Source organism: Gadus macrocephalus, chromosome 18 (genome assembly GCF_031168955.1).
Source record: "Gadus macrocephalus chromosome 18, ASM3116895v1".
Taxonomy (NCBI): Eukaryota; Metazoa; Chordata; class Actinopteri; order Gadiformes; family Gadidae; genus Gadus; species Gadus macrocephalus.
The window spans coordinates 16,200,679-16,224,011 of NC_082399.1; the positions used below are offsets into that span (position 1 = coordinate 16,200,679).

At 49.1% G+C, this 23,333-nt stretch overlaps 1 protein-coding gene across 1 annotated transcript; it reads left to right on the forward strand.

The window, feature by feature from the left end:
• The first annotated feature begins 1,601 nt into the window (after window positions 1-1,601).
• LOC132446047 (formin-2-like) lies at window positions 1,602-22,040 on the forward strand. Its single transcript, XM_060036113.1, is given in 22 exon segments — window positions 1,602-3,529; window positions 5,614-5,894; window positions 6,616-6,803; window positions 7,657-7,813; window positions 7,944-7,955; window positions 8,618-8,676; window positions 9,603-10,103; window positions 10,106-10,291; window positions 10,293-10,789; window positions 11,591-11,735; window positions 12,501-12,588; window positions 13,566-13,627; window positions 13,706-13,797; window positions 13,965-14,094; window positions 16,268-16,414; window positions 17,291-17,350; window positions 17,484-17,604; window positions 18,729-18,821; window positions 19,355-19,406; window positions 20,853-21,002; window positions 21,347-21,428; window positions 21,667-22,040. Coding segments are annotated over 22 exon segments (4,791 nt in total). The 5' UTR covers window positions 1,602-1,868; the 3' UTR covers window positions 21,694-22,040.
• Window positions 22,041-23,333: the final 1,293 nt, after the last annotated feature.

Here is a 23,333-nt window from a genome sequence, read left to right on the forward strand (position 1 = left end):
TGGCCATGTGTCCCTGCAGTTGCTCATAGAGTTGACTTCGATTATCGATTATCACTCAAAACCAGACTTTTGTCTGAAGTGGGACTTGATTGCTCACATTTGGAACATTCTGCTGAAAGAGGTGACCGGGCAGCAGCCATGGCGGGTCACCACCAGAACACCTCCACAACCCCAGGACTCCAGAGGGGAGGCGCCAGATCACCTCCACAACCCTAGGACTCCAGAGGGGAGGCACCAGAACACCTCCTCACCCCGCAGGACTCCAGATGGGAGGCACCAAGGTTAGAAGCTAGGGAGAGCCCCTCCAGATGAAAGGTATGGGTCTCCGTCCTAGATGTGTGCAGCCTACCTATGTGCGGGCGTCCTTAAGATGCCTAACATCGACCTGTTTCTGACGTGTCTATGAGATCACTGTGAGTGGCTTAAATAAAGGCTGACGGATCAGCACCATGGCTAGCTCCATTACCTGCAGACTGCTGTGCTGCACGTTCTGCAGTGTGTTGTTTAAAATAGTCTTCTTTTAAATAGGGGATCCATAGTCCAGCCTGAGGGAGTGTTGTGTCTGATGACTCTGGACATTTACAGGCATCATGTGATTTGGCTGGGCTCTCCCCAAGCAGAACAGATCATGTTGATACATTAATAATTAATTGTAACTTTTGATTGCACCCATTAACAAATCCAGGAAGTTTACTGAAAATACTTATAATAATTTTGTATTAAATACGAACGTACCACCACAGAATAATACTGAATGTACATAACTAAAATACCAATAATTAACCAATATAGAACAAATATCATGAGTTAAGAACAACCAGCTCTAACAATTAAAAAATATAAACCAATAATTATATTTATGTTAGGTGCCAAAAGATGAAGGAGCGCTTCATCAGAGCTCTCTTCAGGGTAGAGAGCCGCTACAAGAGGGAGAGACCACCACGCAGTACCCGGGGCACCCCCTTCAGGAAAGAGCTCGCTATGACAGGGTGATCAGGATGGAGAGACTACCATGCAGTACCCGGTATGACAGACAGGCCCCACCAGAGCTGGCTTCAGTCCGCTGCTAGGGCTCCCATCCCCCACCCCTATCAACATGCCATCCCCCACCCCTCTCCTCACAGCCTCCCCCACCCTCCTTCTCAGCCTCAGAGCCTGCACCCCAAAGGCAGTGCACTACCGCATTAACAGCATCAGCACTCCCGCTACCATGTTGTCTCTTATGCTCTCCTTTCTCACCCTCCTGTCTCACTCTGCTTCCATTTCTCTTTCAGACCTGCTTCTCAGTTAAGATTGTCAATGTAGAGGCTCTCTCTCTCTCTCTCTCTCTCTCTCTCTCTCTCTCTCTCTCTCTCTCTCTCTCTCTCTCTCCCTCCCCCCGGGCCCCCCAGCCCCCACCAGCCTGCTCAGTAACCAGGGTTGAGCTCTGCGCAGAAGCACAGCCGCGGTTGCTCCAGTAATGAGCTACGTTCTCCCACCAGTGCGCATCTTGCGTCACTCCGCTCGGCAGAAGGGCTGGCGAGGGGAGATGGGAGGGGGGGAAGACAGGCGAGTGGAGGAGAGAGAGGGGAGGAGGGGAGAGAGGGGAGGAGGAGAGAGAGGGGGGGGGGAGGAGCCTCTGTGAGCACACGCTCCATCTCAGCTGCATCAGCATCCACGTCGCCACTTCTCCGCCCCTCGTCACCAGAAAGGGAAAAAAAAAAACGCAATCACGCGGACGGTGGAAGAGCGGAGCATAATAACAGCAGCAGCCCTGTTCCGTCAGCCTCGTGCGCACATCAAGGGGACTCCGCCGAGCGCCTGCACATTTCCCCGCGATGGGAGCGGCCGTGCTCTGCATGGCCTGAGCGGAGCAGCCTCCCAGAGACATGGGCAACCAGGAGGCTAAGCACAGGAAGGCTGCAGCCGCCGCGTCATCGGGGGAAGGAAGCAACACCGCTCTAGACGAGGGATGGAGGGAAGGAGACAAAACAAAAAGAGGCAAGAAAGGGGGGGGCGGAGGGGGGGAGCCGGGCACATGGCCAGCCAAGAAGAAAAACAAATCCGAGTCCAAGTCGTCCGTTTTCTCGATCCGCAAGAGAAAGAGCAACCTTAAGGGGAAAGGAGGAGCGGGCTCCAAGGAGGATGTGTTGGCATGGCAACAAGACGAGCTGGACAGCGCTCAGTCTCAGGGCACCAAAACACCGGACCTGTCTGCAGGAAAGCTCGGCTCGTCCAACGCAGACGCGGCTACGCAGCGCGGGGCGGAGGGGCGGAGGAGAGACCCCCCCCTCCAGAGAGAGGCCGGTGGAGGGGCGCTAGAGGACGGCACACGCAAAGCACAGCCGCCGGCCCCCACGGAGCCGGCCTCCCCCGCGGAGGAGGGCGGGCCCAAGGGGGCCAGCTCGGGGTCCGACACGGACATCTACAGCTTCCACTCAGCCACCGACCAGGAGGACCTCCTGGCCGACATCCAGCAGGCCATCAGACTCCAGCACCAACAGAAGCACAACGGGGGTCAGCTGTTCCCCGAGCCCAGGGGAGGGCAGGGCCCGAACCAGAGACCCGCTGGGGGACAGAAGAGCAGGCCGGACGACGGCGGGGAGGCCAGCAGCCTGACCTCCCCGGCGTCGCAGCCGAGCCCAGAGTTGGAGCTGGGCTCGGACGCGTTGTCGTTCCTCGACACCGGGAGGCCACTGAGCTCTGCCCGGCAAAACGGCCTCCCACCGACTCCTTGTCTCCCTCTGGCTGTAGCAGAGCCAGGGGGAGGGGGAGGGAGAGGGGGGCTGGGGATACAGCAGAGGGAGGGCGCGCATGGAGAGGGGACGACACAGAGCGTACCGGAGGACCCTGAGGTCTCCCCGGGACAAAAGGACTGGTGTGTTTTGGAGGAGAACACCTCTCCTTATGCGTCCATCCCCACAGCAGACAATGGCGCTGCTTTGGAAGGCTTGGTTGCCGAGGCGACATCAAGAGCCCTTCCTGATCTCTCGGCGTCATCGGAGAGCGTTGTTGAACCCCCAGCTCAGGAGCAGGGAGGGGAGGGAGGCGTGGAGTGGATGGTTGAGGAGGTTCAGGTTGGTCTGGATGGACCCGCTTGTTCTTCGGACGGCCGTGGTGAAGAAGACTCTCCGAGTGATGAGCCAATCGAGGGCTTGATCTCGGAGAGGGCCTCGCGAGAGGGGGGCGGCCCCCTTGGCACGGGGACCAGTGAGGAGTCTCTGTCGGAGTGTCTGAGTGCTGAGTCACAACAACACTGCTTCAGCAGCACCAGCACCAGCGCCTTCGTTCCTGTTCCCCAGCCCAGGAGGGGCCCCAGTCAGTGGCCCCCACAGGAGAGCCCCACAGTCTCAGCGCGGCTCCTCAAGATGTCTACGTGCTCTGCTCCTAGCTACTCCACACTGGGTTCCAGCGTCAAACCCTACCCCCCTATCTTCCCCTCGTACATCAAGACCACCACCCGCCAGCTCAGCTCGCCGGGCCACTCTCCGGGTCTGTCTCCGTCACAGAGTCCCCAGTCTCCCCGCAGGGTCCACAGCCAGGTGCACAGGTACGTGGGCCCAGGGCCACGGGCTCTCTTCTCTTTGTGTCGCACTTCAACCAAACTTCAGTGCTTTCAGTTGAACTTTCGCTTTTGCTGTCTTCCTCATTTAAAAGGTGCAGGCAGGTGAGCGATGAATGGGCATTTCTTTGGTTATTCAACTCTTCTCTGCTCTATTCCTTCCTACAGCAGCTTAATGCATTAAGGTTGATTGATTGATTCAGGTGCATTGGAAAGATTGTGTTTACAGTAGAATTAATCAAAGATCATACTAGCAGTGGACAAAGCAAAAATGGATGAGTACAGGAAGCAAGGTTATAATAACAATATCTATGATCTATTCAGGTCATTGGAATGAAATGTTTTCACAGCGGTGAAACTGCCAACATGTTTGTTTGATGTGGTTGTTGAAGGTTGTTTTTGAGATCATATGTGGGATATATGACAAGCGTTTTTTTTATATTATCATATCAAACATACTACTGTCCTAAAGCCATATCCTGTCTAGTTCAAACACACTTATTCAATCTTAATGAAACAGTTCGCTATTTTCAGTGAGTTTAAAAGATAATACTAGTCTGTGATGAAAGCAAAGTAACAAAAACATCCCTATACCATTTCTTAAAATCCCTTTGCTTATCAGATACTGCCTTGAATTATTTCCTATGAGCGTGTTGGTCAGGATATGAACAGCAATAGAACCATGGTCTTTGTGATGACACGTTTGTTATAGTGCAGTTTTTAATCTGTCTGTATTAATTACAAAATAACAATTTGCTCTATTGCTATTTTCTCCATTTGTGGTCAGAGCACGCTTGAGCTAAACGCTATTCGGTATGAGCAGGTGGTTTAGAGCAATGATATTGGTAACGGATGTTTTTGTGAAGCCAGGAGAGATGGTTACTATGGTTCAATCACCCAGCCCGGAACTGCCTTTAAGAAGATGGGCAGCTACATCAGCACTGGGTCTTTTATTAGCTGCAAAGTGGAGCTGTCGGATGCGCCAGTGATGTACACAGAACGTCTGATGTCTGTGGGCCAGAGGGGCAGCCTATAGGCCACTTCACTGTTCCTCTGCCCTAGGGGCGGCCTAGTGGGAGCCTTACACTTTGGTCTGTAACGACTGTAGAGGCACATCCACCTCACAGTGTTGTAACATAGTCAGAGGTCCACCTCACAGTGTTGTCTGTAACATAGTCAGAGGTCCACTCACAGTGTTGTCTGTAACATAGTCAGAGGTCCACTCACAGTGTTGTCTGTAACATAGTCAGAGGTCCACTCACAGTGTTGTCTGTAACATAGTCAGAGGTCCACCTCACAGTGTTGTCTGTAACATAGTCAGAGGTCCACCTCACAGTGTTGTCTGTAACATAGTCAGAGGTCCACCTCACAGTGTTGTCTGTAACATAGTCAGAGGTCCACTCACAGTGTTGTCTGTAACATAGTCAGAGGTCCACCTCACAGTGTTGTCTGTAACATAGTCAGAGGTCCACTCACAGTGTTGTCTGTAACATAGTCAGAGGTCCACCTCACAGTGTTGTCTGTAACATAGTCAGAGGTCCACCTCACAGTGTTGTCTGTAACATAGTCAGAGGTCCACTCACAGTGTTGTCTGTAACATAGTCAGAGGTCCACCTCACAGTGTTGTAACATAGTCAGAGGTCCACCTCACAGTGTTGTCTGTAACATAGTCAGAGGTCCACCTCACAGTGTTGTCTGTAACATAGTCAGAGGTCCACCTCACAGTGTTGTCACTGTCGGAGAGGCATCCTAAAGAGAACTTCTTAGCGTTTTCTGTCATAGTAGCATAGTTAGTACCCCTTTATTACTTTTTCTGTAACGTAGAGCACTTTGAGTTATTTTGGACTGTGGGCCCCATTTGATTGTCTCTACACAACGACCTGGTTCAGCCGCCCCTGCGTCCGCCCCCCCTCCGACCCTGGGCAGGGGAGGGGCTCTCCTCAACGTGGTTGGCCGCACTTGGCCTATCGGTTTCCCTCCGTTGTTGCCGGTTGTCATGGCGGTCCATGTCGGTGATGTGATATCAAAGCTCGGCCCTGATTGTTTTTCTGGCCTCCCTGCACGCTTGTCAGAGGCCCAACGGAGCGGCGCAGAGTCCAGCGCCGCCAGGGGCCCCGCAGCCTGGGCCGGCCCCTGAGCCTCTCGGCCGACTGGACGGAGGAGCTGGAGCTGGAGAGGGGCCTGCGGGGCCGGGGGCCCGGCGAGGGGAGCGAGGGCTCCTGGGAGTTCCTGGAGGGATACGGAGCCGGCTCGGAGGACCGGCTGCGGGGGGGCAGCCAGCCGCTGTGCTGCAGCGCCCGGCGGCCGTCCCTCGCCCACGCCCCCGCCTGCGGCCTGCAGGACGTCTTCAGCGGTGAGTGGCGGCCCGGGCCCGGCCTGCTCCGGGGGGGGGGAACGACTTCAACAGGAAGAACCTCAGCTTGAACACTGGAGTCAACCCAAACTGGGTTAGACGGCCACAATCAGGAGTCAAGCTGAGCTACTGGAGCCGTTCCACTTTGGTCCATCAAATATTTAGTCGGTTGGCTGTAGAAATGCAGGCTGTCTCCAATTGCAGCCACTGAGCTTTTATTTGTTAAACTCTGCACTAAAAGGAGGACACTGCACACTGGTTATCCTTGTTCTGTGGGGGTGACGGAGGGAGTGTAGGGTGCAGTTGTTCCTTCCCCCTCTCATGTCAAACTACCCTGGCTCCACCCTCTGCTCCACCCTCTCCTCCGCCCTCTCCTCCACCCTCTCCTCCACCCTCTCCTCCACCCTCTGATCCACCCTCTGCTCCACCCTCTCTTCTCCCCACTCCTCCACCCTCTCTTCTCCCCACTCCTCCACCCTCTCCTCCACCCTCTCTTCTCCCCACTCCTCCACCCTCTCCTCCACCCTCTCTTCTCCCCACTCCTCCACCCTCTCCTCCACCCTCTTTTCTCCCCACTCCTCCACCCTCTCCTCCGCCCTCTCCTCCAACCTCGCCTCCACCCTCTCCTCCACCCTCTCTTCTCCCCACTCCTCCACCCTCTCCTCCACCCTCTTTTCTCCCCACTCCTCCACCCTCTCCTCCACCCGTCCTATCCCCTCAGGCCGGACCCTCCTGGAGAAGTTGTTCACGCAGCAGGAGCAGGCGGAGCCCGAGGAGGCTGAGAGGATGTGCTCCAGGATCCTGGCCATGGGCCTGCTCCTCCCCTTCACGGAGTGCTTCAGGCAGCAGCTGGGGGGCAGCCCCGCCCACATGACCTCCAGCACCACCACCGCTACGGCCAGGTTTGATGTGAGTGGACCCAGTCACCACTGGGTACTGGTACTGGGGAGACAGCATCCTCACTGCATCTCTGTCCTTTAGCTCATTTTATTAAGCTCTTTGGATTAGAACTATTTGAAAATAGGACTATTAGAACAAAATCAAATGGCAGAAAATATAAATAGTTAACCGAAACTGAATCAATGAAATCCATAAACCAAAAATACTTCAGCAAAATAACCAAAAGTTTCTGGATCAGAAATCAAGATTTCCATAGAGAAGAGCTCTGGGAGAGACCAGAGGGAGACCAGAGGGAGACAAGAGGGAGATCAGAGGGAGACCAGAGGGAGACAAGAGGTTGACAAGAGGGAGATCAGAGGGAGACAAGAGGGAGACTAGAGGGAGGCTAGAGGGAGATGAGGGGGAGGAAGGGGGGAGACAGGAGGGAGACAGGAGGGACACAGGAGGGAGATAAGAGGGAGACAAGAGGGAGACTAGAGGGAGACTAGAGGGAGACGAGGGGGAGGAAGGGGGGAGACAGGAGGGAGACAGGAGGGAGACAAGAGGGAGACAGGAGGGAGACAGGAGGGAGACAGTAGGGAGACAGTAGGGAGACAGTAGGGAGACAAGAGGGAGACAGGAGGGAGACAGGAGGGAGACAGTAGGGAGACAGTAGGGAGACAGTAGGGAGACAAGAGGGAGACAAGAGGGAGACAATAGGGAGACCAGAAGGAGACAGTAGGGAGATAAGAGGGAGACAAGAGGAAGACAGGAGGGAGGCTGAGCCGTTGGGCCTTGGACCCAGAGCGTTGGGTGAAAGCATCAGAAGACGTCTGTGTGGTGGGTCACCGTCCTCCTCCTCCTCCCCACTGTGTCTGAGCAGCAGGAGCAGCTGTACACATGGGCAGCAGTCAGCCAGCCCCCCAACTCCATGGAGCACTTTGAGGGACGCCTGCCTGCTCAGGTCAGGGGTCTTTGGCCCTCAGTAAGAGCTGGGGCCGGAGAACCTGACAGGACCGGACCACAACACACAGACAGCGGTAAGGAGAGAGAACGCCACCACACACCTCCTTTGCTGTCTACCTTGCTCCGACTCTTTCCACTTCATGAAAGTATCTCTTTTAACAATTTTTCATCAATTGTTTCCTTTCTATATTTAACCGTCTTTAGAGGAATGCGAAGGTGAGTGTGATTAGTGTGTCATTCATTTAGGAGATGTATATTTGGATTTAGCTTTATTTTTTGCCTGATCTAAGGGGGGGAATTGAAGCCACCATGTCAAAAGCACACACACACACACACACACACGTGCGTGCACGCACACACACACACACACACACACACACACACACACACACACATGTGCATGCACACAAACTCACACACACGCACGCCTGCACACACCCACACACACACACGCATACACAGATGCACACAAACACACACACATAAACACACACAGCATGCACAAGAACACGATGCAAACATACACACACACACACACACACACACACACACACATGCGCATACAACCCGAACACAAACACACACACACACACACGCATGGACACAAACACGAACACACACACACACACAGACACACACATGCGCATGCACACACACACACACATACACCCACACACACACGCACAGACACGCACTCACACACACACACACACACACACACACACTGTTGTTTGGACTGTTCTAGCCACTGTGGCCAGATTGTGATTTCTATTTCTTGCATTGATGAAGAATGAGGCCATGTTGAGCTCTCTGCCTCACTTGAAGGCGGTCCTGGATGAAGGTGTCTGGTGTGAACATGTTAACCTTCTGTCCCCCAGAACATCTGTCAGAAACTATGGATCCAGAAACCAAGGAGGAGGGGATGAAATACCTTCCGGTAAATATATTTTCGGAGAACATAGGCTTGGAAGATGACGGGGGACAAAGCACACTATCAATGAGTAGCTGCAGAGAAAGTTGGGCAATATGGACAAATATAAGATCACTATAATCATAATCATAATGTTTACAATATCTATATCAATTACTATACGCTTATGAATTATACATTTAGTTGTGAAAAGTCCATGTGAGGGTAAATTCATTAGTTAGAGTTATATGGTCATTTTATGGTATTTTGTTCCTGATATTTGGATTTGATTTTCCTATCTCAACATAATATAAATTAGACTACAAACCCTAGCAACGATAACTTAACTTTTTGCAATGACTAAACAACAACGTCACAATACTGAACAATAACATTGAGTCATTTATTATCCGGCCTTAATTTTCCCACCTCTAGATGGCAGTAGCGTCATCTATTGTAATGAGCGCTGTTTAAAGTAAGGGACCCCTTCTCGATATGAATCTAGACGGGATGGTAACTCTTTGTGTCGTACTAAAATGTATTCACCATGTCCTTATTTTATTATAATGTGCGGACAGTGCGGTGGTTGTAATTTGGCATTTTTTCTGGACACTCTTTCCCGATTTCTACTTGCTTGTTAATGTATTATGCACTTGTGTTTTTATAACACAAGGGCAGTGTTATAAAACGTTCCACAATGCATCACTGTACTCTTTTTTCGTCATGGCTGGCCTGCGTCTCTGCCCCTTATGCTCGGAGTTGCTCCAGGATGACCTCAACATGGTATAGATGGTCCATGCATGACGGGCCCAGAGTTGGCCTCAACAGCCTGTCAATGTTCTAGTCGTCGTCTTCCCTGGGGGGGCTCTATGAGTTGGTTTGATGTGCTTAACACTGTGCCCCTTTATTAATGGAGAGGGTCAGTCAAAGCTCTAACGTTGTCCTCTGTCCAGGAGGAGTCCCTCCTGAAGACGGTCCATCTGAAGGAGGAGCACATCAACGTCATCCAGCAGCTGGAGCAGACCATCGAGGACCTCCGCACCAAGATCGCCGAGCTGGAGTGCCCCGCCTCTCCGCCCGCCGCACCGCCCGACACCGCGGAGCTCACGGCGGACCACCCCGAGCGGGAGGGCGGGGAAGGCGAGGAGGCCCCCCCCCGGGCGGTGTGTGACGTCCATCTCCAGACGGAGGCCTTCGGGGGGGTCCTGGAGGCCAAGTCGGTGCAGACGTCGCCCATGGAGGACAGCTACCGGTTCGGAGTGCCCTGCACTGCCGACCCGCTGATGGTGAACGGCTTCACCGGAGAGGAGCAGCAGCTCCGGGAACACGGCCTCCCCGTTCCCACCTCGCCCAAAGCCGTGCAGGCCGAGTTTCAGTGTACATGCCAGCTACAGAGCGGAGCGCCAGCTCTGCCAGGGCACATGATGGCCCCTCCTCCACCCCCACCACCTCCACCTCTTCCAGGGCACATGTCAATCGCTCCACCCGCTTCCCTCCCACCACCATTAATACCAGCAGGTGCAATGGCACCCGCCCCACCTTGGCCTGGCATGCCTGGAGCTCCTCCTCCTCCTCCTCCTCCACCTCCTCCTCCTCCACTACCAGGTGGATTTGCACCACCTCCGCCTCCTCCACTACCAGGTGGATTTGCACCTCCTCCTCCTCCTCCTCCTCCTCCTCCTCCACTACCAGGTGGATTTGCACCTCCTCCTCCTCCTCCACTACCAGGTGGATTTGCACCACCTCCTCCTCCTCCACTTCCAGGTGGATTTGCACCACCTCCTCCTCCTCCACTACCAGGTGGATTTGCACCACCTCCTCCTCCTCCACTACCAGGTGGACTTGCACCACCTCCTCCTCCTCCACTACCAGGTGGACTTGCACCTCCTCCTCCACCTCCTTTACCCGGGTCAGGGGCTGGCTGTCCGCCCCCACCCCCGCCTCCGCCTCCGAGCGGCGGCCCCCCGGCCCCTCCCCTGTTCGGCGCCCCGGGGGCGCTGGGCAGCCTGCCCCCTCCTCTGCCCATGGGGCTGTTCGCTCTGGGCATGATGCAGGACAAGCCCCCCCGGAAGGCGGCCCTGGAGCCCCCCAGGCCCATGAAGCCCCTCTACTGGACGCGCATACAGCTGCTGACCAAGAAGTACCTGCTACTTATTCAAATCATTAACACTGAGTACCTGCTACTTATTCAAATCATTAACACTGAGTACCTGCTACTTATTCAAATCCTTAATACTGAGTACCTGCTACTTATTCAATCAATAACACTGAATACCTCCTAGAATAGAATTCTCTTGATTCTCATTGCACATAGTACAGTGAAATTTAAAGTTCATCCAAACGGTGCCATTCACAACAACAACATTTTAAGTATATAAGAAAGGTAAAAAATATGCGTATCAAATAAAGTTAAAATAATATAAAATAACAAATAAATATGAAATATACAGATCATAAGAATAGCAGCTGAGGTAAACGTCTTTACAGAAGTGTTAATTTTTTTGGTGCAAATTGGTACATTCAGGATGAACTACTTGATCAAATCAATTATGCTGAGTACCTCCTACTTATTCAAATCAGTGATATGAGTACCTCCTACTTATTCAAATCAGCGATAATGAGTACCTCCTACTTATTCGAATCAGTGATAATGAGTACCTCCTACTTATTCGAATCAGTGATAATGAGTACCTCCTACTTATTCTAATCAGTGATAATGAGTACCTCCTACTTATTCTAATCAGTGATGGGTTCATGTATTAAAGGTGCTGTGGGATCAAGAGCAGCTATGGGGAGACAGTGTTAGACAGGGCCTAGCCCACGATCAGCTGTCAGTGACTGTCAGCTGACGTTCTAGAACCACCTTCTTAACTCCTGACAGAATGATGTACATGTATAAGTGCAGATTGTGTCTAACATTGGTGTGTGTTGGTGTTGTCAGGGAGGTGGCGTCCGCGCTGGTCTGGGAAAGCATCGAGGAACCCCCGGTGGACTTCCAGGAGTTTGTGGATTTATTCTCCAAGACGGCCGTGAAGGAGAAGAAGAAGCCGCTGTCGGACACCATCACCAAGTCCAAGGCCAAGCAGGTGAGTGAGGCGGGCGCAGGGGAACACATGAAGAACATGCTCACAGCAGACCCCCAGAAGCCCTGCCCTTCCTCCTAACCCTTCGTCATTCACTGTATCCCCCAGTCTGAGGTGAGGGCGACAGGAATATACTGGCCTCAACTATTGAACAAAGAATGGTCAACAAAAAACAATCTCAGAAAAAAATATTTACACAAAGTTTTTCTAAATAATAATACGCTGAACACTTTTTAAAAATAAATCTTAAAATGCAACTCAATAAATAAATCCCATGTTAACTTACAACGTGCCTCAAACAGGAGAGAGAAGCCCAGCACACATAAGGAACTATTTCATGAATAGTGTTGCATGATATATCCCCATGCAACGCTGGGGCCCCAGGCCCTGCCAACTCCAGGACAGTACCAGAACAGCACCAGTACAGTACCAGTACAGCACCAGTACAGGAAGCAGCAGCTCTTCCATAAGAGGGGGCTACTTAAGATTATTGGGAATGCACTTCCAATGATGAAGTCAGATATTTTGTTATTTCCTTATTTTGTAAGGATTCTGTGTTCATCTTTATCCTCACATTGTGTGCGTTTGTGTGTGTGTTTTGTGTGCATTTGTGTGTGTGTGTGTGTGTGTGTGTGTGTGTGTGTGTGTGTGTGTGTGTGTGTGTGTGTGTGTGTGTGTGTGTGTGTGTGTGTGTGCGTGTGCTTGTGCGTGTGTGTGTGCGTGTGTGTGTGTGTGTGTCTGTCTGTGTGTGTGTGTGTATTTCCCCAGGTTGTGAAATTACTCAACAACAAGCGATCACAGGCTGTGGGGATTCTGATGTCTTCTCTCCACCTGGACATGAAGGACATCCAGCATGGTAACTTTAACTTTAATTGACTTTAACTAATCATAATCATGAGACTAGGCTCTGGCATTATCTGAGTTGTTTGACACCTTTTTATGAAGTCAATAGTTGAGCTCTTTGTGGCCCATATGTTCCAGAAGCTAGAATATCTGTGTTATCCTCAGGTGAGCTCATGGAGGATAGAAAGCCCCTGTTGAGCAGAAGGGCAAAAGCTTGATTGATCGATTTATTGAATTCATAAGAGGTTGTTCTTGGCTGGGCTTCAACCGATTTCCACATATGAACATGTTGAAACTTGAGCCAATCAGATTTAAACACTGACTCTTTGTCGTGCAAGATCCGGCCTGAAGCAAACCCAAGACATCTCAGAGGAAATCCCTCAGTGCCATTTCGATTATATTTAAACATTGTACCCCTTTGATTCCTCTGGGAATGTGTAGAGGGCTGGACCTGTGAAGGGGCCCATACAGTAATGTATAACAGATACCATCGCTGTACCAAGGGGCATACATGTTGGGGTGGTGTGGGAGTCTGTCCATTAGCAGATTGGACCCTATGCAGCTGTCACCAGGATTAGGTCTGCCCACTGGCCTGGGGGCTTTAAAGCTTTAGGTTGTCTCTCTGCTCTTTGAGGCTGTAGTTCTTTGCTGTTGCACCATAATAGCCATGGCTTTTATTCACCTTGCTGCATCAAAGTACATTCAATACTGGAAAGTCCAAAAGCAGTTCTAGTTTCAGCTGACTGAGACAACCTCTCATTGTGGCTGAGCTGGACTCCGCCGTTGGCGTTATCCTTCCGACCGCGTGTCACTAACGTTTCTCCGACCTCCACCGTACAAGTCCTGTGTTTTTGCTCTCTGAATATTTTTTTCTGTTTCTCAGTTCATAATAGTACTGATTATGATGCATTAGTATGACCACGTTAAACACTTAAGTAGAGCCAAAACATATCAGAGATGTGAAGCCCATGTGTGCCCTGTGGTCCCCAGCCATCCTTAACCTGGATAATTCCGTAGTGGATCTGGAGACCTTGCAGGCCCTCTACGAAAACGTAAGAAACATATTTACTGTGTTGTTGCTCATTCTCTTCCACATAGCCCTTTTAACCAAATGTTTTTTTGAGTTGTAGAGAGCACAACAGGAGGAGATGGAGAAGATCGATAAACATCTCAAGTCTTCTAAAGAGAAGGACCACGCCAAGCCCCTAGACAAACCTGAACAGTACGTCTTCCTGCGTCCACACTAATGCTACCAATAACATGTACAAACCAGATGGCAGCCCACCATGGTACCACCAGCAAGCCTTGTCCTTTCTTTCCCCCTTTAAACAACTAACTGTAACATGTTGGCTGGGTTTGACGCTGCCTGCCGGTCTCGTTTATTCTCAGGTTCCTGTTCCAGCTGGCCCAGATCCCCAACTTCCACGAGCGAGTTTTTTGCATCCTCTTCCAGTCCAGCTTCACGGAATGTATTTCCTCGATAGTCCGTAAGCTGGACATTATGCAGCGAGTGTGCAAGGTAACAGAACCCTTCAGTTACAACTCCAGCATCTTGAAATCCCAGCAATTCAATAATAACAATACAAATCTATATCCACAGAACAACTTAAACCTGCATTATACTTTTCTACAGCAGCTATTTACTCCAGGACAAAATATCAGTTCCTCAGGAACAAAACAAGCCCATCCACGTGTGAATCCATCCAGGATATTTGTATCTATACATCATTTTTCTTCTGGTCCACTTTCACCCTAACCTTCGAAGCATCTCGATTGGCGAGATCACGTTCATCCAGAATCCATCTGGCCAAGCACCAAGTTCTGTGCTTTTGGCCGAACCACAATGTTTCTGACCAATCAGCATCCTTTGGGGGACTATATTATATGAAGCTTGGTACATCCACTTCCCAGATGGTTCTGTGTACCAAACCAATCTGGCATGTCAGGATACCTAACCAAACCCCACTGTGGGAAAATGGTCAGCAGCTGTTACCTGTAAGTATAAGAGTTCAACTCAAGCCAATAGGGATGCTTAAATAGTGCAGGTTTAAAGCATCATCTTTGAACCTCGACTTCTAGATGAACCACAATGTGGTTCACTTCTTTCTACAGTCGGCCGCCTAGCTAGAGCGCTCCTCTCTGACTCATTGGACTCAGTCACATACAGCTTATAAAGACCCACTGTACTCGCTATACTGAGTACGTAGACAGCATATATTTTTTCACTTTCTTATGACAAATGTACTTTTTTGTCGTTTTGGGTAAAGCGTTGTACATCCTCCACTGCGTACTTTACGTCTAAATGGATATTTTTTTTAACTTAAGTCCTGTGGGAGGTGAGCATGGTCCTTCCAGACTCGTGCTTAATTCCATTTGAGAATCCATTGACAAACTTTAACTCACTTAAGGAGGGTGTCTGTTGGAGTTTAAAACGATTGGATCTGCCCAGTGCCACTCTGGATCTGCCATAACCAATCGCTAACATTTGACTACAACTGAAACTAGCGCAACCTCGTTGTTCTCAGCCACCCCCTCTGTTTGCTGATTGGACCGGCAAATTTGGCCGGAGAAAACCTGAGAATATACCACAAACACTGACGTGGTACTGAAGGGAAATGAAAATTGAGCGGAAGTAAGTAGGCGGGCGGAGCCATGCTAGTGAGAGGCAAGCCAGGGACCGATCTCAGATCGGTCTCAGATTGACCTTTATTGTTCCCAGACTTTAAACCAGTGGTCTGATCTGCTGGCCTCCACTATTCCGAATGGGATACAAACTGAATTCTATTCCACTTCAGCATAGATACATTCATATTGGTCTTTGTTGCTCTCCTACTTTACCTTTAATAAGGGTTGAGGAACCTTGCTGACTCGTTGAATCTTCTTCAAAACGTCAGTGGTCCTCCCCCCAGTTTGGCCACACTGGTCTGGATTTCCTTTGTGGTTTGCCTGTCTGTAAGGCCGAAATGTGTGATCAAGTATATTGCTTATCTGATCACAAGCCCATTGTGTTTGATGCCCTGCCAAACGCTAGAGCCTCATCTGCCTGGTTGTTGCTCTTTCTATATGAACTCTTTGGCTTCCAGACAGTTCTTAAACCCCAATATTGCAGCTTCTCCCAGGAGCCTGGACAAACGGAGAGGATTTTGGTGGGAAATAACAAATTAGACAGAGACCGAACATCACACAGAGGCTGGTCTTTTAATGAACAAAAATTGTAGTTGTGGCATGTGTTCTATTCAGTATTTCCAAATATGTGCACTAGGTGGTAGTCTAGTATTGTGAATTATTCAATGATATGCCACTGCATTAGGTACCTTCCGTTTAATAGTTGAGCTATTCAACTCAAAAGATATCTACATACAATTATGTAAATATGATATTTACCCCAAAAACATTTACATTAATTGTTTTTTCAAACTAACAAGGAAGAGACAGTGCTGCCTTGCACACCAAGTCAAAGGGTTGGTTGAACCATTTTCTCTATATTGCCTCAGTTCCTAAAACACTAACAAAATAGTCACGCAGTGTTTGAATCTGGAGTGGACCAGAAGATGAGGAGATAGCTGTTGTTTTGCCACCCTCTGCGATGACAAGTGGTCGGTAATGGTCGCTGAGTGACGTGGTCAGATCTGCGTTTTGACTTGGTCTATCCGACATTACTATATTTTGACCGTTACCGGCTCCCCTTCCAGACTCTGCGGACCGGAGAGGGCGTCATGAAGGTGCTGGGCCTGATCCTGGCCTTCGGTAACTTCATGAACGGAGGGAACCGCAGCAGAGGGCAGGCGGACGGCTTCAACCTGGACATCCTCCCCAAGATCAAGGACGTCAAGAGCGCCGTGAGTCAAACCAGACAGACTGACACCCAACAGACAGACAGACTGACACCAGACAGACAGACAGACTGACACCAGACAGAGTGATTGACTGACACCAGACAGACAGACAGACTGAGGACTGTGTGAGGGGTGGCACCAGACAGACAGACAGACTGACAGCAGACAGACAAACAGAATGACACCAGACAGACAAACAGACTGAGGACTGTGTGAGGGGTGGCACCAGTCAGTCAGTCAGTCAGTCAGTCAGTCAGTCAGTCAGTCAGTCAGTCAGTCAGTCAGTCAGTCAGTCAGTCAGTCAGACAGACAGACAGACAGACAGACAGACAGACAGACAGACAGACAGACAGACAGACAGACAGACAGACAGACAGACAGACAGACAGACAGACAGACAGACTGACTGACTGACTGACTGACTGACTGACTGACTGACTGACTGACTGACTGACTGACTGTGTTAGGGGTGGCACCAGACAGACGGACAGACAGAGAGACTGAGGACTGTGTGGGGTGGCACCAGATAGATAGACAGACAGACAACCGAGTACTGTATCCACTTGTTATATTTATAGGATCAATATAGAGGCTGTATCTACATGTAATACTAGATATAGGATCAATATAGAGGCTGTACACATAAAATACTTGATGTAGGATCAATATAGAGGCTGTATCTACATGTAATACTAGATATAGGATCAATAAAGAGGCTGTATCTACATGTAATACTTGTTATAGGATAAATAAAGAGGCTGTATCTACCCTGTGGGCTGGTTGGTCAGTGAACATTTATTTAGTGTGTAAGGAGAAATAACTTAATAACGGTGTATCTATAAATGTTTAAATGTTTAAATGTTTGCTCTCTGTTCACAGGATAACACCAGAAGTCTTCTGTCGTATATTGTTGCTTACTATCTCCAACACTTTGACGAGGTAGATAACCTTATCGTCCTACACATCTCTACGCTCCCATTTACACCATGTTGAAATGAAAGCAGCAGGAGCTACAAGGGGCTCGCTGTGAGCAGCATGTAACGTTCTCTGTTGTTGTTGTTGCTGTTGTCAGGATGCTGGGAAGGAGACGTGCGTCTACCCCCTCCCAGAACCCCAGGACCTGTTCCAGGCGTCACAGATGAAGTTTGAGGAGTTCCACAAGGACGTGCTGCGACTGAGGAAGGACCTCCGAGGTAACGAACCAACAACGAGCAGCTGGCTGAGCAGGTGGTAGAAGAAGAACAGCAGGAGTTCCACTCTGAGAATACATCAATCGAACATCAATGTGAAGATCTTTCATTATACCAAGTGCTGTTCTTCCCGGATCAAAACCCTTATCAGAGTTTTGGAACGAAAATATGATTAATTAACATTTAGTTACATGCTAATTAATTTGCTGATTCCCCCTTAGATAATAGCATTGCAAAAAGATAGATTTTTCGATTTCCATATCCTTCCATATGAAGCCACACACTAAGGATGTTTCCCCAAGGCGGGGATCTTGCCTGAACACGACGGCTGTTGCCTTAGCAGCCCAACTATAGTGTTGGAAACAGGAGGGCTAGTCCTCCCGATCTCCAAGCTCCTGTTAGCGAGACGCCAGGTGCTTGATATCCCCAGATAGAAGGCAGTCCATCTGTTTAAACAATGAAGCAGATGGGCAGCTCCTGAAAGATAAAGGGATCTAGGAAGGGAGAGCATCGTTCTTGGGTCCCCGAGCCCTATCAGAGCGGCTCTCAATGAGCTCTCTACATTCACCCAAATGGAATTGAACATGATTTCTTTAGGAATAACTTTACCAAAAAAAAGTGAGCAGGTCGTCCAGTACAGAGAGATACGGCTCTCTGAACAGTCTGGATACCGCTGATATTAAGGGGATTTCTTATTCTAAGGGCTAGTGTTTCAGGCGCTAAATCCAAAATACAAGAGCTCATGCAGCAACCCTGCCTTGTCCCATTATGCAGTGGGAAGGCATTTGATTTGTTGTGTGTTACAACAGACGGTTTGGGGTGCGCACCCAACATTTCATTTCGAGGCACCCAAACCAAAGCACTGGAGGACCTTCAACAGTTATTTAAAAATGTAGAAAGGTATATGATGCTATTGTGGCAGGGTCCTTGCTTTCTATCAGGTTCTAATTTAAGCTTATAAAATCTTACCTTTGGAGTAATTTTGGAATATAATTAGTATCCTTTCCTGTCTCATACCCAGCTTTTTCTTACTATAGACGTTGTGCTTTTCTTTAGTCTGCTGCTTAACACATGCATCCTTTTGAAGTTTCTGGTGCGTCACTATGGTTCACTCCTGTCCTCCCCAGCGTGCACGGCCGAGGTGGAGAAGGTGGTGCGGCTTTCAGAAGAAGAGCATCTTCAGCCCTTCAAGGACAACATGGAGGAGTTCCTGAGCAAAGGTAGAGCTGCAGAACACCCTCATGGAGTTAATTCTACTCCTCGTCCTCTGTGTTCCTCTCACTCCTCTTCCTCTGTGTTCCTCTCACTCCTCTTCCTCTGTGTTCCTCTCACTCCTCTTCCTCTGTGTTCCTCTCACTCCTCTTCCTCTGTGTTCCTCGCACTCCTCTTTCTCTGTGTTCATCTCACTCCTCTTCCCCTGTGTCCATCTCACTCCTCTTCCTCTGTGTTCCTCTCACTCCTCTTCCTCTGTGTTCATCTCACTCCTCTTCCTCTGTGTTCCTCTCACTCCTCTTCCTTTGTGCTCGGCCTCATGTAAAGGTGGTTTGAGTTCCACTGATATTATTTCATTTCCTTGGTTGACCCAAAGTGGAAGCGCCCGTGGCGCCGTCAGTGGGTCACATGCTGAGGGGGTACTCAAACTACACATAATATGTGCATCATTTATCATTGACTGGTAAACAAAGTGTCATTTAAGGTATGTTATTTGTTTTTTACCTGTACATTTAATTGTTTGTGTGTTCTTTTTTAACAGCCAAAAGTGAACTGGAGACACAAGACACACTACTCAACAACACTCACAAAACGTGAGTGACCTCTGACCTCAACGGGAGTTATTGCGCCATGTTCCTTTAATAGTGGTTAGGTCATGGATTCATACAGCATGCTTTATTCATAACTCATACCGTACCGGAATCAAACCAGTGTTTCAGGGACACTGGGTTTGATGTGTGGTACGACGTTTGTCTCACAAACATCTGATAAACAATCACCCTCTGGTGAGCAGACCAATCAAACAAACCTCTACGTTGTTACGATACAGGGACGTGTTGTGTGGGAGCTGACTGGGTGAGCTGGTCCCTGTGTAGACTGACTGGGTGAACTGGTTCCTGTGTAGACTGACTGGTGAACTGGTTCCTGTGTAGACTGACTGGTGAACTGGTCCTGGTGTAGACTGACTGGTGAACTGGTTCCGGTGTAGACTGACTGGTGAACTGGTTCCGGTATAGACTGACTGGTGAACTGGTTCCGGTGTAGACTGACTGGTGAACTGGTTCCGGTGTAGGCTGACTGGTGAACTGGTTCCTGTGTAGGCTGACTGGTGAACTGGTTCCGGTGTAGACTGACTGGTGAACTGGTTCCTGGAGACTGACTGGTGAACTGGTTCCTGTAAACTGACTGGTGAACTGGTTCCTGTAGACTGACTGGGGAACTGGTTCCTGTAGACTGGCTGGGGAACTGGTTCCTGTAGACTGACTGGGGAACTGGTTCCTGTAGACTGACTGGGGAACTGGTTCCTGTAAACTGACTGGTGAACTGGTTCCTGTAAACTGACTGGTGAACTTGTTCCTGTAGACTGACTGGGGAACTGGTTCCTGTAGACAGACTGGTGAACTGGTTCCTGTGTAGGCTGACTGGTGAACTGGTTCCTGTAGACTGACTGGTGAACTGGTTCCTGTAGACTGACTGGTGAACTGGTTCCTGTAGACTGACTGGTGAACTGGTTCCTGTAGACTGACTGGTGAACTGGTTCCTGTAGACTGACTGGTGAACTGGTTCCTGTAGACTGACTGGTAAACTGGTTCCTGTAGACTGACTGGTGAACTGGTTCCTGTAGACTGACTGGTGAACTGGTTCCTGTAGACTGACTGGTGAACTGGTTCCTGTAGACTGACTGGTGAACTGGTTCCGGTGTAGACTGACTGGTGAACTGGTTCCTGTAGACTGACTGGTGAACTGGTTCCTGTAGACTGACTGGTGAACTGGTTCCTGTAGACTGACTGGTGAACTGGTTCCTGTAGACTGACGGGTGAACTGGTTCCTGTAGACTGACGGGTGAACTGGTTCCTGTAAACTGACGGGTGAACTGGTTCCTGTAAACTGACTGGTGAACTGGTTCCTGTAGACTGACTGGTGAACTGGTTCCTGTAGACTGACTGGTGAACTGGTTCCTGTAGACTGACTGGTGAACTGGTTCCTGTAGACTGACTGGTGAACTGGTTCTTGTAGACTGACTGGTGAACTGGTTCTAGGTTCCTGGAGCTGAGCGTGTCCTTCTCGGTGAAGGCCCGGTCAGGGGAGAAGGAGATCTCCCCTGGAACCTTCTTCACCCTCTGGCACGAGTTCTCCTCTGACTTCAAGGACCAGTGGAAGAGGGAGAACAAGCAGATGCTCCAGTACAGGTAGGCTGAGTACAGGAAGTATAAGTACAGGTTGACCTAAGTATAGGTAGGCTAAGTACTGGTAGGTTTCACCTGTAGGTAATCTCCTTACATGTTGTCGCTGGTCTGTAAAACGCTTGGTAGTGCTTGGATTCCAAATTGCGAATTTTGCCTCATGCATAACAATACTTCTCAGAATACAAAGGGAATAAGCAATTTGTTAGATACTGTTATTACATTTATCCAGTCCTTATCTATCAATCTTATCAACAGCATCATTCCCTTCCTGAATATTCAACTGTGAATTCTAGGTTGATAAAGTCTTATTAAGCCTTGAACCTCCCATCCTCTGCCTCTTCCTCCAGGCTGAAGGCTGCAGAGGAACGCTTCAAGCAGGCCAAGGAGAAGGCCACCTTCAGCGTCAAGCCCAAACAAGCCTCAGGGATTGTAAGTGTGTGTGGGGTCCACCAGAGCCTATTATTGATCTGCATGAACTAGTTTCACTCATTTAGACCTGTGTTTCTTAGAAAACAGAAATGTTAAATCTTGTTTCCAACTGGGTAAACTACACTAAGCAGTTGTTAGTGTAGTTTACACTAAAAACTGCGGTTAAGAAAACAGAAATGTTAAATCTTGTTTCAAACTGGGTAAACTAAACTAAGCAGTTGTTATTCCTTTCTAACAGAAAGCCAAACTGGGAATGAAGACCTGACGGTTGCTCGTCCAATCACACTCAAGGTGTATTTGCTCTTGCAGTAGCTCATCTACAAGTACAAATGTACTTAATTTCACTTCAATAAAGTCCTGTATTTTAAAATTTGTATTTCATGGTTGTCAATTGTGTAAGGTAGTGAATTGGTCCGTGTACAAAGAATATCTTCAGTCATCTTTTTGGAAGGACATCTTGTGCTTCATGAAAAGTTATATGTCTTTATAATTCATTCTTTATGTCTGGTTTCACGACCAAATACGTTTGCTTGTACTCAAAGCATCAGCTCATGTTTTTTCTTTTAAAGACAAAGAGGAGGGTTGTTTTCTATTAATAAACTGGAAACCATGTGTCTTGTGGTTTGATTCCACTTTATCATGTTGTTGAATCCATACACAGATGAGCCGGGTTATGGATGATCTAAGTTCAATGTTATAATAATGCATTATTATTTTCCGTTCTATAGAATCTATTCTCAAGTTTCAGCACTAGCTGTGCTGGACAGCGCAACCACTGAATCAATCCCTTCAACGGGGACGTTAACTTTAGCAGCGGCATCTGGCTCACAATAGCGTTTGAGCATGTTGATATGACACAAGCGAGATGTCTTCCTCCTGTCTGGTGTGGCTATGACGCAATTAACCTCACGACACGTCTTTCGACACGATATGGACCGGTATAGCGCGGTTGAAGAGCGGAGCCGAGAATGGGGGAGAAACACCATGATCTTATACCCAGGTATAAACTCATGCAGGACATCTTTTCGATCGTAACGCTGTTTCATTCGTTTCTGGCTAAAGCCAAGGTTTTCCTCAGCCAATTCGGGAAAACGTGTCACAGTGCACATAGCGGTGAGCAAGTACTCCTTGCCCGACTTAGTTTGCGGCAACAGACCAACGCAGTCGAGAATTACGTTTTCAAACGGTTCAGTCATGAGGTATCGGCTGCAATGGAGCTGGGGGAATAAGCTGGTTAGGCATGCCTGTGACTTGGCATATGTGCAGTGAAGAACTTAGGCCTTTTGGGGCTCCAGGCAAACAGTGATTTTGGGGCCCCTGTATCTACCGGTCTAATGTACCTAATATGGCATAATGAGACACTCCATACAAGGGATGAGCAAAAGTCACTGTCCTTCTTTCATGCAACTGTTAATTATTTATTTACCTTAGGTTTCCAGTAGGTCACAGCAGGGGGTTGGACAGGGCATTGTGATCTATTTGTGTCACCTGCAAAGTGAGAATAGCATACAAAACAAAAAGCTAGTTATGGTGACACATATTACACTGGCTGTTGACCTAAGATGTCATCCTTTACCTCTTCAGTCTCACTGTTTCTTTGCCTCTCCTGTCTCTGAGCTTGTTCTCCGTCTCTCTGTCTCACTGTTTCTTTGCCTCTCCTGTCTCTGAGCTTGTTCTCTGTCTCACTGTTTCTTTTCCTCTCCTGTCTCTGAGCTTGTTCTCCCCCTCTCCCTCTCTCTCCCTCCCTCCCTCTCTCGTGGGATGAGCGTGATGCGTGTAACATGGAATAGTCCATGTAGTGCAGCCTGAAGGGGGGTGTACACGGAAAGACCGTCAAAATATGAGTAATTAGACATCCCGATGCTAATATTGTGGATAGATTTTTATAAAAACAATAAATACGGG